The 13,580-nt window shown below is 37.7% G+C and overlaps 1 protein-coding gene and 1 long non-coding RNA gene across 5 annotated transcripts in view; one reads left to right on the forward strand and one right to left on the reverse strand.

Moving 5' to 3' along the window:
• Positions 1–13,580, reverse strand: part of LOC309385810 — a 72,283-nt gene that overhangs the window by 29,734 nt on the left and 28,969 nt on the right. The gene's annotated exons all lie outside the window — the stretch shown is intronic.
• On the forward strand, positions 515–5,472 carry HSPB3 (heat shock protein family B (small) member 3). Of its 3 annotated transcripts, none has more exons than XM_081940541.1 (2): positions 515–1,052; positions 5,274–5,472. In XM_081940541.1, exon 1 carries the CDS (start codon positions 584–586, stop codon positions 1,028–1,030), a length of 447 nt encoding a protein of 148 aa, XP_081796667.1. In that variant the 5' UTR covers positions 515–583; the 3' UTR covers positions 1,031–1,052; positions 5,274–5,472. The 3 variants fall into 3 exon arrangements, with proteins under 3 accessions (XP_081796667.1, XP_081796665.1, XP_081796666.1); XM_081940539.1 differs by lacking the exon at positions 5,274–5,472 and adding an exon at positions 2,462–4,887 and having other exon boundaries at positions 515–1,022; XM_081940540.1 differs by lacking the exon at positions 5,274–5,472 and adding an exon at positions 2,462–2,592.

A 13,580-nucleotide genomic window follows, 5' to 3' on the forward strand; every position in this document is an offset into this window, starting at 1 on the left:
CTCCACTTTTGGAGCGCTGGGAGGAAGCAAAGAGAGGCTGGAGAGAGGACAGATCACTAGATCTTCACAAGGTGAATCTCCACAGGCAAGCCCAGTGGAGTGGCAGAATAGGCAGGGCAAATGTTGCAGTGCCTCTGCAGTCGTTCGTAAGGATGAACGATTGCCATGGTGCTGCAACATTTGTAACCTCGGGAATATGTCATAAGTACTTGGGGGAGATGGTTATGTCACAACTTTGAACAGTCGCTAAATGAACTGTCGTAATTCGCATATTACATTTATAAGTATAATTATGTATATCTGAAACAACAACAGTAAGACAACACGAATGATATCTACTGAAAATAAAAATCTCTCAACAGTTACAGCTTCTATAATTAGCACTCAATTGTCAACATTTCCAAAGATGTAGTGTATGGCAGGGTTTTTAGTCACACCCAGAAAAGTGATAAGCTCTGACAGAGCTAAAAATATGAAGCTGCCTGAGCTGATTAACTAGTAGGCAAGAGGAGAAACAGCTAGAAAGACGGCATTACCTCAGGAGCCTGTTGTGTTCAAAGAGATTATCAGCATTATCTCCTCAATGGAAAAAATTGTTCTACGCCACCAGGTGGAAACTCCAATACGGTATCAGGAACATTTTCCTGATCAAGATTTGGAAGCCTGCAAATTAAACCACTCCTTGTTTGCGTTGCCAAGTCCAGCACGGCCAGCGCAGATAAAGAATATTGGTGCATCCAAGGCAGCGGCTGAAACAGAGCAGGGAAGCACAGATGAAGCAACCCCCAGATTTCAAGCCTTACTAGATGTAGTGCAGTTTCGTCCTGAAGATGTCATAATACAAGTCTTTGAAGGGTGGCTCCTAATCAAAGCTCAGCATGGACCCAGGATGGATGAACAGGGCTTTGTAGCAAGAAGTTTCACTCGGCAATATAAATTGCCAGATGGCGTTGAAATGAAAGATCTGAGTGCTCTTTTCTGTCACGATGGCATTTTGGTTATTGAAACTAAGACATTTGGCGGTAAATAAATTCTTGACTGTTTTGTTACGGGTGAGACAATCGTCTTCCTCCTTCTGATGTCGAGCATGTGCATTTGGAGTTAAAGCAAGCTTTTAATATTTTTATTCAGTTTGTTCAGAGGGGGGGACCATTTGAGAAGCTTGTTTGCGTGACGTGAGAGACAATATGTTTGTCCTTACAGCTGCATGTATACAATCAGACATGCTTAATAATTTTGACAAAATAGAAAAAGTTTAAAAGGAAACAAGGCAGATGTAAAATGATATACAATATCTACAAAAGAGAATGAAAATGGAAGGCTGCATTTAAGGTCTCAAAGCTTTATACTGAAGGAAAAAGTTACAATTTAATTAATTTAATTTAACGGTCTGCTGTATAGGTTTTGCTGTAAAGCTGTTCATACTCTTGAAGAGACATGGCTGCCAATCTAAACAATGTTAAACAGTCCCAAATATAGGCAAATACTTATTATTTATTGCATGTAACAATTTAACTTCAAAGAATTATTGTTTCTGCCAAATATTTTTTGTCTGTGTTTCTTTAAATACTTGAGTATTCTGCTTTTGGTAGATAACAACTGTTTAAATCTGACTGCCTTTTTTCAAGCATAGTTATTCTGATAAGTATGATCGCCGTTCTAAATATAGTCAAAAAATTCAGAAAAAGATCCAAGCTAAATACAGCTTTTATTAGAGGCATATTTGGAGACTCTGAAAGAAAGATAAATTAACAGCAACTTTGTTCTATGTTTTAAAATATTTTCAAAAGACCAAGGCTTGATCTAGAAATTCTGATAAAAGAGTTCCACTAACACCAGCTATAGTTTCTGTTAGATAATTTCTTGGGAGAGTGAAAAAAAAAAGGGGGGGGGACTTTTAAGAGCCCTGAAATCCACAGATCCTTCTCTTAGAGATGATCAGTATGGATACAGGCTGACTGGAAATTTATTTTAAATGAGCAATGTCAGCAATCTGATTGTTCATTAAAATCCTCCTGCCATTTCCACTTAGTTCCATGGCTTATATTTCAATGGCATGATGAACCAATAGGTATACCTTTTACCATATGAGTATCCATTGGCTGGGCTTGGCCAAAAGAAAGTTGAATTTCATTTTCCTTAAGAACCATTTTGTATGCCTTCCCCACTTCACTTATACATTTACAGATGATATTCTAGATGTGTACTTAGGATGACAGCTGCATATTTAGACTGTAGGATACTGTTAGATACTTGCTCTAACAACAGTGGTTTCCACCAAGATCCTCTGCTCCGGCGGGAACCGAGGTTTAATCCTATTGGTCGAAGGGTCTGACAGCTCCCTATAAAAGGGCTGCTGTCAGACTCAACCTTCGCTGGATTGTTCTCACTTGTTGTACTTAATAAAGAGCTGTTGTTACCGTTAAGCTTATGTGTGCCTATCCATTACCCAATCTAACAGATACTACACAAGAAAAGAAATCACACTGCTGTGTTGAACAAAAACAAGCCCAAATCAATATGGAAAATGGCTCCTCCTCCTCCTCCTCCTCATCATCATCATCATCATCATCATCATCATCATCATCATCTCCTTTATACTAATAGAATCTTCACATGTTTTGTTTCTAAATCTACTTTTAAAAATAATATATGGCTACTTGAACATACTTAGATGTATAATCTGCTAATAAATATTAATTATTATAACATATGTAATATTATTGGAAAAAGTATGCAGAATTTATGTTTAGAAATAAGGGTTGTATTTCTGAATTTTGCCAAGGGCAAAACTGCTACATAGTCAGCAATGCTTCTGTAATTAAATGATGTATTTGTTTACAAACAGAGTCTTCTAAGACTCTGAATGATAGTAAGATAGTTATTGACAAAACAAGAAATATATTGTATGATTTATAGTTAGGTTGTTCTTCTGATTTCATTATGTCTAATGTTTTGCTGATATTTTATTTCTGTATTCTATTTATTATACATTATGATTATTTCTATAATTTGTTAAATCTCACAGTATTGGACTGATCTCAAAATATTTTGAAAGAACACATGAAAGTATAACTACTACATGTGACAAGTTTGTAATCTGTTAAGATACAGGGATATAAGAGATGTGGGAAAACTGTTTTTGAACAGAACTGAGATTGTGTTATATTACCATGTCACTGCATGATATATATTTATTTACCAAATTTATTATGATCCCCTTCTTCATGGTGGATTCAGAAACCAGGTATCTTAGAGTGATAATCAGCACTCTGATTTGCTTTCAGAAGCAACAGAACACAAATGTTATGATGGTTTGTCCATAACTGCCTGGGCTGTTTATTTCAAAGTAGCTGCAACTTCCATGTAGTTTTCAAGGACAGCCCCAAGTAGATTGCATTACAATAGTCCATCCACAAGATAACCAAACATGAGCAACTGTCCCGAGTCCTTCTAGATCAGAAACATCACAGCTGCCATCCGACATAATGCGGCACAGAAATATACTTTTGAAGCAGCTTATTAAATTTCTTCAACTGCTTTGGGCATAAATAAAATCCACATTTCATTAAATAAATTAAAAGAAGATTTGTATAAGTTAAAAAAAATCACAAAAAAGCATTCTATAAATACAAAATTATTTCTTGATCTGAAATTTTAATGTTCCCTTTTGGCAAAGCTCCCCTTGCATCTATTATTACCTTTGTTAAAAATGCAAACTTTATGAACAGTGAAACATCGGTTCAAGCCATCTGGAGAAAAAAACATGTTTATCATGAATAAGGAAATCAGCTCCTATCCTATTCAAATACAATAAGGGATTTTTTAAAATATCATTTCAAAGAATTACTTCCATATCAGCAATCAATTCAGTCCTATTTAACCCCTTATCTCAATTCAGAAAAGTAAATAGTCTTCCAAATTGATTCAGGTTAATTTGATTCAGAAATTTGATCAAATTGACTTTGAATGTAGACTCCAAAAACAATGATATGCACAATTTTCATCCAATTAACCTGTAAGTAATTTTAATTATGACAATCAGTTTGGTGTAGTTGTTAAGGCATCTAACTAAAAACCAGGATACTGTGTCACCCCTCCTCCCCTCTTTCACTTAGGCACGAATCCATATGGGTGACCTTGGGCCTGTCAATTTCTTTCAGCCCTAGGAAGAAAGAAACATCAAGCCATTTCTGAAATCTTGCAAAGAAAACTGCATGGACTTGTACAGGGAATCTCCAAGATTCAGACATGATTGAATAGTAGATTTTTAAAAATTAAGTCACCACTCATTGTTATATGGCAGCAATTTTGCAGAATTATATTTAACTCTTGAGCAAAAGTGCTGGGTCACAGAGTGCACCATTACTGCTTTTAGCTCTTTTTAATGTTGTTTTTTGAACTTGAAGTCTTTGCAATTTTGGTGGCCCTAGCCTAGAACCAGCCCTGTGGTGTGACAAGCTAAAGATTGCAAGTTGTATCACAAAAGTTTTTATTCTGCAATATATATATATATATATTTCATTCTAAACACTGTGCCATGGTGACGCAATGGTTAGACTGCAGTACTACAGGCTACTTCTGCCGACTGCCAGCAATTTGGCAATTCGAATCTCACAGGCTCAAGGTTGATTCAGCTTTCTATCCTTCCAAGATCGGTTATATGAGGACCCAGATTGATGGGGGCAATACACTGATTCTGTAAACCACTTAGAGAGAGCTGTAAAGCACTGTGAAGCGGTATATAAGTTTAAGTACAATTGCTATTCAATTTTGCCTAGTTATGAGGCATGCTTGATGAAACTTTTGCACTTTTTATAACCTTGACAACAAATCTGGAAATAGGTTGTGATTTGCCTCATATTCCAAATAAAAATTTGCATTCCTCTTTGCTTGTAATGCTGTGTCATGTTCGGACTTGCAAAAAATTTAAACAGAGATTTGGAAAACTATGTAAAGATTTCCATCTTGAAGCATTTCATAGACTACATTATTCCAGTGTATACAGTTTAATTGAAACAATCCCTGACAGCATTTTTCTATGACATCTGTTAAAGCTTCTTTATATTCCCAAAAAGGGAAATTGGCAAGGTGATTTCTCGTCTCCCACATACATGACTTGGATTTGGTCCAGAGCATCTTGGCAGGCATCAGCTCTTCCTATCTTGTTTAGTCTTGAGCAATGAACAAAATTTTCATTTGCCCCATTATCTTCTTTCTCTTTCAATTTCTCTTAATAATATATTTCCTCCCCCCCCCCCCTATCTACACAGGGGCCGGCAAATATTTTCTACAAAAAGCCCTCTTTCTTTTCCTTTGGCCAAAGAGCAGAGTAATTATTGGACAGCATCACCCCAGTAGCAAGAAGGTTGATCATAGGTCACAGCTGCTTGTCCCCACTACCACCCCTGCCTCTTACCCTGAGTTTGAATGAGGTTCAGGCATGGTGATTTGCCATCTGCCTGCCCTGCTATTCTTTTGGCCCATGGGTCAATGTTCTCTTTGGCCCTGATCTACATGGTCAATATACTCCGAGAAGTGGTGACTTATTGCTTCACCACCATCTCAGAATTTGCCTTGAACAAAAAATATTCAGAGGGGTTTAGGATATTTCTGTATACTCTGTTGAAGTTTAAGCCAGGGACAAAACTTGAGGAGTGGAGAATGTTATCTCTTGAAACTTTCTTCTGACTACGCTAAAAGAGGCGTTGTGGCTCAGTAACCTAAAGACACCGGAGAAGGTCTATACTCCAGCAATTTGAATCCTAGCACCACATGAGATGAGCTCCCATCACCTGCCTTCACTTAGCAGTTTGAAAGCATGCTACATGCAAGTAGATAAATAGGTACCACTGTGATGGAAAAAATAATGGTGCTTCATGCAGAAGTATGAACTTATTCGATGTTGGACCTGCCTGAATGTGACTCCTAAACACAAAGTGACATTGGTGGAGGAAAAAAGCTCCGGATGATGCTGCAGAATGCCATTAGCCATTCTGAGTGTGGAACTAGTTCGCCCCTTGTGGTGCACTTCTGGATAGCGCACAAGTGTGCTTTCAAAAGGATACACAAAGAATATAATTTGCCAGGAATTGCTGCACTCAGTTAAACAATAATTCTGTTTTATAGACAATTGCAAAATGTTATTAAATATATATATGAATAATACTGCATGCAACAAAATTGAACACTGAATTGCAATTACTTATTTTACAAATGCAATGGTCTGATGACTCAAAAAATGATAAATACAGTACATCTGATCACACTAAAATGAATTTAATTCATCAAAAATGTTCACTTCTAAGGAATTCAACAGTTTGTTAAAACATAAGTTTGTCCACCTTCTTATGCTGGAGAAGCAACAGATTTTTGCATTAATATGCATACTTCCATATGCTTTTGATAGTTACTTTTCAGTGAATGTTCCTACTATTGTAAATTAGGTTCTTGGTAGGACTAATATGTTGATATGTTGGTAAATTATATTCCACAAATTTGGAATTTGTCTATGAACTTTATGTTTAATATGCTTAGACTATTCCCAAAAAGTCACCATGAGTTCATGGGAAAAGGCTAACATACTAGATGCCAAACATTGGCTTTGAAATGTGCCAACTCTCAGCCTTTGAACTAGTTCTTGAACAGTGTTAAAAAGGACTGGACAATATGATTCTTGTAGTCAAAGTTAATTATATTGTTCAAAAAATGTATTGTAGCAATGTTTCTATAACCATACTATTGTATCTGATTTCTTAAATTTCTGTTTGCTAGCTTATTTTGTTATCTTAATTAAACTATTCAATTAAGGAGAATTAAAGATTAGATGATCATGTCATGTATACTCAGTATTCTGATATATTGTTATGGTTTCTATTGCTGGGAATAGAGCTGCCTCTAACCTCTTAAACAGGCAACATACAATAGAAATAAAACAGAAACTTCATAAACTTTGCGAGAAAGTTTAATTTCATCCTACATCAGGGGTGTCCAAACTTTTTGCGAGGAGGGGCAGATTTGGTGAGGTGAAAATGTGTGGGGCCGATCATTCAGCCTGACATTCTTTGAACCCTTAACATTAAATGCGAATTAACTACCGTATTTTTCAGAGTATAAGATGCACCAAGATTTTGAAGAGGCAAATTTTAAAAAAAGGTTTTGCACTCTCCCACGAAAATGGGCCTTTTTTAAAAAGGGCATGAATAGCCTTTAAGAAGCTTCTAGAGTGCTCCTGGGGGCTGAGGGGGGGGCAAAGTTGAGCAAAAAATGGCCCGCTTTTTGCTCATTTATGCCCTCCACAGCCCCCAGGAGCACTCTGAAAACCTCCTAAAGGCTATGCACAGCCATTTTGGTGAAGGGGGCAGAGTTTGGGAGGCAAAAAATGCTGTATTCAGTGTATAAGATGCACCCAGATTTTTAGCCTCTTTTTTGAGGGAAAAAAGATGCATCTTTATACTTCGAAAAATACGGTATTTTATGAAAGACTAAACAAATAACTCCAGTGGGGAGAAGAGGCTGCGGGCCGCTTGAAATTTGAAAAAGGGCCACATTTGGCCCCCGGGCCGCACTTTGGACATGCGTGTCCTACATAATCAAGTCTTCCATGTTTCCCTGTCCCTCTAAGCCGGTTTTGATTTGAAATCACATAATTTATTAACTTCATGAGCAACAATATTATTTGCCCTTGGTTGCTGATTCTGTTTCCAATACAATATGTCACAGTAGATACTATTGTACAGGTAATTCTTGACTTACAAACATTCGTTTAGTGACCATTTGAAATTATAACAGTACTGAAAAAAGTGGCTTATGAATGTTTTTCACACTGCATTTTTCACACACCATTGCAGAATATGGTCACATGAGCCAAATTCAGGTGCTTGGCAACTGGCATGTATTTATGTCGGTTGCAGTGTCCTGAGGTCATGTGATTACATTTTGCAATCTTCTGACAAATGAAGTCATTAGAGAAGCCAGATTCATTTAATAATCATTTAATAACTTAACAAGAGTGGACGGGATGGCTCAGTGGCTGAGCTTGTCGATCAGAAAGGTCAGCAGTTTGGCGGTTCGAATCCCTAGTGGCGCATAACGAAGTGAGCTCCCGTTACTTGTCCCAGCTTCTGCCAACCCAGCAGTTTGAAAGCATGTAAAAATGCAAGTAGAAAAATAGGGACCATCTTTGGTGGGAAGGTAACAGTGTTCCGTGCACCTTCAGCGTTTAGTCATGCCGGCCACATGACCACAGAGATGTCTTCGGACAGCGTTGGCTCTTCAGCTTTGAAACGGAGATGAGCACCGCCCCCTAGAGTTGGGAATGACTAGCACATATGTGAGAGGGGAACCTTTACCTTTTAACTTAACAACTGCAGTGATTCTCTTAACAACTGTGACAAGAAAGGTCATAAAATGGGGCAGAATTATTTAACAATTGTCTTATTCCCAATGAAATTATGGGGCTCAACTGTGATCATAAATTGAGGATTACCTTTATATTCATCATATGGCTTTATCTTTATGCTGTAGCCTGATTTTTCTGAAATCTTTTGGCGCCGCCTAGTGGGATTACATGAGTTGCTAAAGTGATATGGCACACTGATAGGCTAGGAACTAGATAAAAAGTAATTTAAAATTAAATGAAAAGTTTTTGCAGCATAGCAACAAAAACAAATAAAAACGATTACCAAAGGAGCTATCAGTGGAAAAAGCAAAGTAAAACAGGCAACTTCTGAAGAAAAGAGAACTGCTGCAAAATAGAGTGGAAACAGATATTTTTAGGAAAGGTCCAGGAACTCCTCAGCCAAGCTACAAATTTCCATTACTTTGAGTGAAAAATTGTGCTAAAATGAAACAATCAATTAATCAAATATTTACTCCAACTATCAGGTCGTATGTCATTCAAATAAGAGGTTAAAAGACAAATAATACTTGAATTTATTTATTGCTAGAATAAATTAGAAACAATATCGTTTGCATTTCTCAAAGCAGTATTTGAGCCAAAACAAGTTTTCCTTTAACATTTTTTTTCAAATTTTCAGGGAAGTCTGAAACGTGAGTAAAAAACTTAATTTACTTAATTTAGTGAGTCTTAGAAATGTAAGACATGTAATACATGTTGATAGGAAGGGGTATGTAATCCATACTCAAAATCAAATATGCATTTCTTATTGTATGATGATGGGACAAAGGCCAAGACCCAGTCAATAAAGGAGATATAAAGATGAGATGGATGGATGGGAAAACTATACAAAAATGAGCCTCACATCATTTCTACATGTAGAGATAGAATCAGCAAGCTGGAACGTGGCATCTTGCAAAATGAAATTTAAAGCGCCCTAAAATTTTGCTAATAACAATGCTATGGGCATTGATAGCATGCCAGCAGACCTGTTGAAAACCATACCACATGATGCTGTTGACATGCCACTCACAGTTTGTAAGCAGCTATAGAAAAATACATCACAGTACTAAACATTGTTCAAAGTACTGAACGGTTATGCTTACCTCATATGTTAAGAACGTGGTTAAGATTTTCCAATCCAGACTTCAAGAATAAATGCAATGAGAACCTAGCACAAGTTTAAGCTGATTTCAGAAATAAATTTGTTTTTGCATTATTGATCATACTAAGGATATTGGTGAGAGAGAAATAAATCAAGTTGTGGGCCCCTCATCTGCATCCTAAGGAATCCATAATAACTAGGAAGTGTCAGAATAGCATATGGAACTACTCATTGGTCCAAAAATAGGAAGAATGCCAAAGTTATATATGGTCACCCTTTCTGTTTAGTCTATATGCAGAACATATCTTGAGAAATGCTGGACTAAAATAAACAGAAATCAGAATATAAAAATCCTGGAAAAATATTAGTCTCAGATTGGCTAATGAAACCATAATGAAGTAAGGAACATTAAAGAACCTCTTGATTTGGTCTGTTGTTTAATGTTTAAAGGAAGCTAAAATTATGTCAATTGTATCAATCTGATACAAGTAGATGAAAAAATAATGGAAGTAATAATAGATATTTATCTTCCTGGGTTCAAAAAGCCAGACATGTGAGTAATACTGTGAAATAGAGAAATATACGCTTCTTGGACTAAATACTATGACAAAGCCAGGCAAAATCTTAGTATGTAGAGATATTATGCTGACGACAAAGATATGTATTGTAAAGCCTGTATTATTCTAGTTGTAATACATAGCTATGGAAGATGAACCCACATAAAGGCTGAAGAAACGCTGGTGAACCGATAGCGGAAATTTTAGGCAGTTCAGAGAACACGCAAATACCACCTCTGGCTGGCTCCACTCCCATCTATTTGCTGCCTCCCGAGTCCCAGCTGATCCCAGCTGATTGTCTGGGTCTTTTTCTGTTGCCCTCCACAGGAGAACGGAGCTGGAAAGCAGGTTAGTGGGGTGAGGAGAGAATGGGGATTTTACAGTATCCTTGCCCTGGAGTGGGGTGGAAATGGAGATTTTGCAGTATATCCTCCCCCTGGAATAGGGTGGAAATAGAGATTTTATAGTATTCTTCCCCTGGAGTTGGGTGGGAAGGGAAGGGAGATTCTGTAGTATCCTTCCCCTGGAGTGGGGTGGGAATGGAGATTTTACAGTATCCTTCTCCTGCCACACCCACCAAGCCACGCCCACCAAGCCACACCACGCCCACAGAACGAGTAGTAAAAAATGTTTGAATCCCACCAGTGGCCTGGCCAGTAGTGAGAATGTATACCATCCTGCATGGTGTGGTAATTTAAATAGCTTGGTTTTGATGGATCTGGTTTGAGGGAGCTGGACATTCCTTCCACTCTATGAGTGAATATGAGTGACCCCTACATGGCTGAGTAGAGGCAGAAGCTTGGGGCAGGCAAGATATGGGTCTCCACTGCCCATGTTAGATGGGGTTAGGTCCAGGAGTGGATTGGAGGGGAACACGGCTGTAATATCCTGTTTTTATTGAGCCAAGGAAGTAGGCTATTCTAAGGGGAAGAGAAGATTCCAATTGGTTATGACTCATTTTTCTGACCCAATCCAGATCACTGGGGTGCCAGCACTCAATTAATGCTGGTTAATGCCTGTCTGTCTGTCTATAATAAGACTATGTCCATCTGTTTGAGGTGTCACAGAAACCCAATTGGAGGAAAGTCCCCCTCACAGTAATTTGCCCAATCAGGTTTCAGGTCCTGCACTAACCTCAATACAAGGGCCAGGAAAGTGTAGTGATATTAATTTGTCATCGTAATTTACTTGAAACTATGATCAGGCTACCTAAAATTAGGTAGCCGATTATGAGTACTTGTGTGTTACATTAGGCCAATCCTAAAAGAGCAGCTATAAAATTAAATGTGAATGCCTCATATTAATTTCTGTCTAAGGACAGGGAAGAAACTAATTCAATTCACAATTTATCAAATCTACACAATTCTAAAATATAAAATATATTTAAAGCTTATCATCAGTATTTCCATGTGTACTTATATGTTGGGCAAAGGCAAAGAATGCATTTGTGGAATTAACGTTAAAAAACAATTTCATTAAAAGAACTTTACCCAAATCAAATTGAGGAAGGGAGGGTATGTCCATAAGTTATTAAAATGTATGTGAATTTAAATTAACATTCAATGTAAGCCAACTTTTAATTTTTAATTGTTTAAATCACAAATCATTATATGTTTAAGTATATTGTGGGTTTAATTTCTCTATTTATACCCAATTTCTTTATTTATACCCAATCTGATTTCCCTACTTAACCATCACTACCAGGACTATTAATTTTATTTTGTCTTTATATATAATCTGTCTCTATATAAGCAGAAAGTATCCAGACTTGGATGATCTTAAAAAGCAGAGTTTGGCCTTGATTAGCATTTTAAGAGGGAGCCTTAATCAAGATTGAAAATCATTACAGAATGCAAAAAAAAAAAAAACAGCCTTATGTTGCCAAGAAAACAAACAGGGAGATATGCCCTTGATGCCATCAACAACAGTGGTCCGATATTTAAATCCTCTGCTTTTGAAAAGGCTAAGCAGAGTCAGAGTCCCCTATCAAAAGCAGCACCACAAAATTAGGAACACAAATTGAAATAGGGAAGAAAATGGTAAGTGAGCACCTGTCTACCCTAGATGAGTTCAAATCACCAGGACCGGATGGATTACACCCCAGAGTTCTGAAGGAACTAGCAGACGAGATCTCAGAACCACTGAATTATATCTTTCAGAGATCCTGGAACACCGGGGAACTACCAGAGGACTGGAAAAGAGCTGATGTGGTTCCCATCTTCAAAAAAGGGAAAAAATTAGATCCAGGAAACTACAGACCTATCAGCCTAACCTCAATACCAGGAAAGATTCTGGAAAAAATAATCAAGCAACGAATTTGCGAACACCTAGAAGCAAACAAAGTAATAGCCAAAAGCCAACATGGATTTGTCAAAAACAGATCATGCCAGACTAATCTTATTGCATTCTTTGATAATGTGACAAAATTAGTGGACCAGAGGAATGCCGTTGATATAGTTTACTTGGACTTCAGTAAGGCTTTTGATAAGGTAGACCATAACCTACTACTAGATAAAGTAGAAGAATGTGGGTTAGACAGCATCACCACCAGATGGATTGGTAACTGGCTGACCAACCGCACTCAACGTGTAGTTCTCAATGGAACTGCATCTACATGGAGGGAAGTATGCAGTGGAGTACCCCAAGGCTCTGTTTTAGGCCCAGTACTCTTCAACATCTTCATCAATGATTTGGATGAGGGAATAAATGGGGAACTCATCAAATTTGCAGATGATACCAAGCTGGCAGGAATAGCCAACACTCCAGAAGATAGGCTTAAGATACAGAAGGATCTTGACAAACTTGAACATTGGGCACTATCTAATAAAATGAAATTCAATGGTGAAAAGAGTAAGGTTCTACATTTAGGCAACAAAAACGGAATGCACAGGTACAGTATAGGTGATACCTTACTCAGTAGTAGTAACTGTGAAAGGGATCTTGGAGTCCTAGTGGACAACCATTTAAATATGAGCCAGCAGTGTGCAGCAGCTGCCAAAAAAGCCAACACAGTTCTAGGCTGCATCAACAGAGGGATAGAATCAAGATCACGTGAAGTGTTAATACCACTTTATAATGCCTTGGTAAGGCCACACTTGGAATACTGCATTCAGTTCTGGTCGCCACGATGTAAAAAAGATGTGGAGACTCTAGAAAGAGTGCAGAGAAGAGCAACAAAGATGATTAGGGGACTGGAGACTAAAACATATGAAGAACGGTTGCAGGAACTGGGTATGTTTAGCTTAAGAGAAAGAAGGACTAGGGGAGACATGATAGCATTATTCCAATATCTCAGAGGTTGCCACAAAGAAGAGGGAGTCAAACTATTCTCCAAAGCACCTGAGGGTAGAACAAGAAGCAATGGGTGGAAACTAATCAAGGAGAGAAGCAACTTAGAACTGAGGAGAAATTTCCTGACAGTGAGAACAATTAATCAGTGGAACAGCTTGCCTCCAGAAGTTGTGAATGCCCCAACACTGGAAGTCTTTAAGAAGATGTTGGATAGCTATTTGTCTGAAAC

The sequence above is a fragment of the Natrix helvetica genome (genome assembly GCF_964273705.1).
Source record: "Natrix helvetica genome assembly, chromosome: 2".
In the NCBI taxonomy this organism is placed as follows: Eukaryota; Metazoa; Chordata; class Lepidosauria; order Squamata; family Natricidae; genus Natrix; species Natrix helvetica.

Excerpts from the sequence above, each read along its gene's own strand:
- HSPB3 (XM_081940539.1), top strand. The coding sequence starts at position 584 with ATGGAAAAAATTGTTCTACGCCACCAGGTGGAAACTCCAATACGGTAT. Across the intron at positions 1,023-2,461 it reads TGAAACTAAGACATTTGGCG|ATACTACACAAGAAAAGAAA; the intron begins GTAAATAAATTC and ends CCAATCTAACAG.